At 47.5% G+C, this 5,504-nt stretch overlaps 1 protein-coding gene and 1 pseudogene across 1 annotated transcript in view; one reads left to right on the top strand and one right to left on the bottom strand.

The window, feature by feature from the left end:
- LOC111721936 overlaps positions 1-4,489 on the top strand; it is a 10,222-nt pseudogene extending 5,733 nt beyond the window's left edge.
- A 393-nt stretch (positions 4,490-4,882) lies between these two features.
- Positions 4,883-5,504, bottom strand: part of EIF3I (eukaryotic translation initiation factor 3 subunit I) — an 8,734-nt gene continuing 8,112 nt past the window's right edge. The window contains exons 10-11 of the mRNA XM_012812386.2: positions 5,164-5,256; positions 4,883-5,062 (exon numbers count right to left, since the gene is read on the bottom strand). Coding sequence (XP_012667840.1) covers positions 4,981-5,062; positions 5,164-5,256 — 175 coding nt within the window. The 3' untranslated portion in view covers positions 4,883-4,980. The remainder of the gene's footprint in view (positions 5,063-5,163; positions 5,257-5,504) is intronic.

The raw sequence follows: 5,504 nt of genomic DNA, 5'->3' as shown, positions 1-5,504 counted from the left end.
CAGGCATTGTGGTGGGCGCCTGTGGTCCCAGCTACTTGGGAGGCTGAGGGAGAAGACTCACTTGAGCCCAGGAGTTGGAGGTTGCTGTGAGCTGATCCCACGGCACTCTACCCAGGGGGATAGCTTGAGGCTCTGTCTCAAAAAAACAAACAAACAAAAACTCTTGGTGTCCTTCCTTTCTCTAAATCTCATACTTCCTCCTAATTTCTGCTGACCCAGGAGTAGATGGGTCCAAGGATAATTCTTCAGGCCTCCCCACTCTGTCCATAGTCAAAGCAAGCCTACCCTTGCCTTGAAAACAAGGACTGAAAGGGAAAGCTGCTAAAAGTGAGTTATTTCTAGGGCTTTCTACAACTTTGGTTGATTCTTTTTTTTTTTTTTTGGATTTAGAGTCTCAGCTGTCACCCTGGGTGGAGTGCTGTGATGTCACAGCTCAAAGCAACCTGAAACTCTTGGGCTTAAGCCATTCTCTTGTCTCAGCCTCCCAAGTAGCTGGGACAAGTGCCCGCCACAGCACCCAACTGTTTTTTTAGAGACAGGGTCTCACTCTGGCTCAGGCTAATCTCCAACTGGTGAACTCCAGCAATCCACCCACCTTGGCCTCCTAAGTGCTGGGATTATAGGCTTGAGCCACAGTGCCTGACCCCACTTTGGTTGATTCAATAGAATTATGGTTGAAAGCAGAATCAAATTATTTGGAGTCGGCGCCTGTGGCTCAAGTGGCTAAGGTGCCAGCCACCTACACCTGAGCTGGCGGGTTCAAATCCAGCCTGGGCCCACCAAACAATGGTGGCAACCAAAAAATAGCTGGGTATTGTGGCGGGCGCCAATAGTTCCAGCTACTTGGGAGGTGGAGGCAGGATACTCCCTTGAACCTAGGAGTTGGAGGTTGCTGTGAGCTGTGATGCCACAGCATTCTACCCAGGGTGATAGCTTGAGGCTGTGTCTCAAGAAAAAAAAAATTATTTGGGCTCAAATTCCAGCTCCACCACTTACCTCCTGGGTGAGCTTGGCAAACCTATTTAAGCCTCCTCATTAGTAGCATGGAGGGGAGATTAGTCACCATAATCTGTAGGGAGGGTTGTGAGGATTAACTGGGCTAAAGCTTGGGAAGTGTTTAGCACTATGCCTGACACCTAGAAGGTGAACAAGAAGTGGCAGTTGCAGGGCAGCACTTGTGGCTCCAGGAGTGGGGTGCTGGCCCCATATGCCGGAGGTGGTGGGTTCAAACCCAGCCCCCACCAAAAAACTACAACAACAGAAAAAAGAAGTGGCAGTTGCATTTATTTGGTTGGCTTGTTACACATGCTCCCAGGCATCCGCATGAGCCATCCTTGTCTCATCAGACTGAGATGGGGAGGAAGGGTTCCCTCTTTTCCACCAGTAGAGTTACCTTCTGTTACTCAGTCCTCCCTGACACCCCATGTTGTTCACTAACTCCACTAGTCCTGAGCCATCTAGGTTGGCTAGAAACTGTCATCTATATTTACCTCCCTTTCCCCATCTTCCCCTTTAGCCTCTTAAAAAAAATGTCTGAGCTTGGTTATCTCCTGCCAGAGGCCCCTCCTCCAGCCCTCACCCAGACTCGTTTCTTTCCATCTGGACCATTCCGTAGCCCTGCCCTCCAGGTCTCCACTTTCTTTTTATTTGGCCAGGGCTGGGTTTGAACCCACCACCTCTGGCATATGAGGCTGGCACCTTACTCCTTGAGCCACAGGCACCACCGCACGTCTCCACTTTCATTGCTTTAAGATAACTCATGGGGCTGTGCCTAACAATAATCACATCGGGTCCTTTCCCACTTTGCTTTTTGCTCATGTAGTTGCCCCCATGTGTTGACATGTCTTTGTACACCCAGTGTGCTAGGTCTACTAATAGACCCAATTCAAATATCACATTCCTAGTTAGCCTTCCCTAACACATATGCAAAGCTAAATTGGCTTCTTCCTCTAAATCTGTATCTTTCAACCTTTTTTATCTCATGGTACATTTGAATCTACAGTTAAACTTCCATAGCACTTAAATTACATTGATTTAAAAAAAAAAAGTTAAAAAAAGAATATACTGGCAAGATGCAGTAGCTCATGCTTATAATCCTAGCACTCTGGGAGGCTGTGGCAGGTGGATTGCTTGAGCTGAGAAGTTTTGAGACCAGCCTGAGCAAGAGCGAGACTCCGTCTCTAAAAACTAGCCAGGTGTTATGGCAGGTACTTATAGTGCCAGTTACTAGGGAGGCTGAAGCAAGAAAATCGCTTTGGGGCAGCACCCGTGGCTCAGGAACTAGGACGCTGGCCCCATATACTGAGGGTGGCAGGTTCGAACCCAGCCCGGCCAAACTGCAACAAAAAAAATAGCCAGGCATTGTGGCAGGTGCCTTTAGTCTCAGCTACTTGGGAGGCTAAGGCAAGAGAATCGCCTAAGCCCAAGAGCTAGCTGGAGGTTGCTATGAGCTGTGACGCCACAGCATCTACTGAGGGTGACAAAGTAAGACTCTGTCTCAAAAAAAGAAAAAAGAGAAAATTGCTTTGAGCCTGAGAGTTTGAAGTTGCTGTGAGCTGATGCCACAGCACTCTACTGTGGGCAACAAAGTGGGATTCTATCTCTCAAAATAAAGTGAGCTGTGATGCCACAGCACTCTACCAAGGGCAACAAAGTGGGATTCTATCTCTCAAAAAAAAAAAAAAAATATATATATATATATATTTTTTTTTTTTCACTGTGCTTTGAACTTCTTTCAAACAATAAGTAATTGGCTCTGCACCTGTAGCTCAAACAGGTAAGATGTCAGCCACATACATCAGAGCTGGTAGGTTCAAATCTAGCCTAAGCTTGCTAAACAACAACTACAACCCAAAGATGGCTGAGCATTGTGGCGGGCACCTGTAGTCCAGCTACTTGGGAGACCAAGGCAAGAGAATCGCTTAAGCCCAGGAGTTGGAGGTTGCTGTGAGCTATGACACCACAGCACTCTACCCAGGGTGATAACTTGAGGCTCTATCTAGAAAAAAAAAAAAAATGTAATGGCTACTTGGGAGGCTGAAGCAACAGAATTATTTAAGCCCAAGAGTTTGAGGTTGCTGTGAGCTGTGATGCCACAGCACTCTACCGAGGGTGACATAGTGAGACTTTGTCTAAAAAAAAAAAAAAAAAAAAGTAATGAACCTTAAAATTTTTTATTTTTGCAGTTTTTGGCTGGGGCTGGGTTTGAACCCGCCACCTCCAGCATATGGGGCCAGTGCCCTACTCCCTTGAGCCACAGGCACCGCCCTGATCCTTAAAATTTTTTGAGGCCTGGTGCAGTGGCTCATGCCTCTAACTACAGTACTCAGGGAGGCCAAAGCAGGTGGATTGCCTGAGCTCAGGAGTGTGAGGCCAGCCCAAGCAAGAGTAAGACCCCACATCTCTACTAAAAATAGGAAAATTAGCCAGACATTGTGGTGGGTGCCTATAGTTCCACTTATGTGGGAGGCTGAGGGGCAGTGCCTATGGCTCAAAGGAGTAGGGCGCCAGCCCCATATGCTGGAGGTGGTGGGTTCAAGCCCAGCCCCAGCCAAAAACTGCAAAAACAAAAACAATGCTACGTGGGAGGCTGAGGCAAGAGGATCTCTGGAGCCCAGGAGTTTGAGCTATGATGCCACAGCACTCTATCCAGGGTGACAGAGTGAGACTATCTCAGAAAAACAATAAATACAAAATAACAAATTTTTATAGCACACAAGATTCACTGCTCTAAATGGAACACATTATAAAGTAGGATTTTGTCTGGTTTCTCTTTAATTCCAGTGTCCAGGAGAAGATCTGACTGGCAATAGTGTTTGTTCCAGAGTGGCTGTCACCCCACTGGCCAGGGCCACCCACCCAGACTCCCAGAGGGCATAGGTGGGGCTGGAAATTCACTCCATCACTCTCTCCAGATGCCTGTGTGAAGTGAGGATTTGAACACACTCTCTGTGGGTCTGGGCTCAACCAAGGAAAGGAGCGACAAAAACTCTGGAACCCACTCTACCCTCAATCCCTTCCTTGGCCATCTGGCCCTGTGTGGAGCCCCAGATCCTGTGGCTGTGGCAAGGTAACCTCCCACACCAGTTTTCCCCTCTGCTCAGTTTTCTTTCTTTCTTTTTTTTTTTTTTTTGAGACAGAGTCTTACTATGTTGCCCTCAGTAGAGTGCCATGGTGTCACAGCTCACAGCAACCTCAAACTCTTGGGCTTAAGTGATTCTCTTGCCTCAGACTCCCAAGTAGCTGAGACCACAGAAGCCTGCCACAATGCCTGGCTATTTTTTGGTTGTAGTTCTCATGTTCGTTTGGCAGGCCCGGGCTGGATTCAAACCCGCCAGCTCTGATGTATGTGGCTGGCGCCCTAGCCACTGAGCTACAGGCGCTGAGCCATCAGCTTTCTTACTTGTCGTCTTCTTCCTCAGACCTATTTCTTCGCTGGACCTACCCACCTCAGCCTGCAGAAGTAGCATGGGAGAGGTGTGGCAAATAGTGACAAAGGGAGGAGACAGAAGGCTCTCAGCCAGCAGCTTCAGCCTGAGCCCGAACCTTAAGCGCTGGCTCCTTGGACAACAGATTGAGATAGTACTGAAACCTCTCCAGTCCCCTTGGGACTTTTAAACCTTAGAGGAGGAGGGCAGCACCTGTGGCTTAAGGAGTAGGGCCCCAGCCCCGTATACTGGGGGTGGCAAGTTCAAGCCCAGCCCCTGCCAAAAACTGAAATAAATAAAAAAACAAACCAACCTTGGAAGAGGGAACCTGCAACCCAGGCTATCCCATAATATGCAAAGTATAGAGATCTTTAAATAATAAAAGTATTCATGATTAGCACCAACCTGCTGGGGTGTCAGTGAGAAGGGAAAATGATGAGACAGACCCCACAAAGTTTCTGACCAGAAACTATTTATTACCAAATGTATTTATTTCTCAGAGTCCAAAACTTTCTGTGAGCAGCCACCCTGGCCTAGATGGAGATCCAGCTTCTTATGCCTCAAACTCAAACTCGAAGTACTGTGAGTCAAAGTAGTGGATGCGGACATAACCATCTTCTCCACCGCTGCTATAGCTGGAAACAGACAGCCAGGGACAAATCAGATACTGCTCTGGAAAAGGTGGGCCTGGGAGACCTGCCCAGAGTTAGCTTAGCTCACTTCACTGGGGCCTTACCTCTTGCCATCAGGATGGAAGGCAACACTGTTGATAGGTCCAAAGTGACCTTTGACTCTTCCAAACTCTTCTTCAAAGGCTAAATGGAAGAATCTAGAGGAAAGTGGGTAGACAGCAGGCATGTAATTAATTCACTTTGCACACCTTCTGAAATACCTTAGAGGTAGCACTCCCAAAGGCAAACTAAGTACCTCAAAATAAAGCACTAAAATTATTGACATAAGGTGACAACATGAACAGAATAAGATGAAGGGAAGACTCCATCCAAATGTTTGCCTGAAAGCATGGCTAACATTGAGTGCCTACTATGTGCTGGGCAATGCTCTAAGACCTTAACAAAT

This window comes from Otolemur garnettii, unplaced genomic scaffold, assembly GCF_000181295.1.
Source record: "Otolemur garnettii isolate 467f Iridium unplaced genomic scaffold, OtoGar3 scaffold00204, whole genome shotgun sequence".
Classification (NCBI taxonomy): domain Eukaryota; kingdom Metazoa; phylum Chordata; class Mammalia; order Primates; family Galagidae; genus Otolemur; species Otolemur garnettii.
Note: the sequence above shows the minus strand (reverse complement) of the source record. Positions and strands in the feature narration are given on the sequence as shown.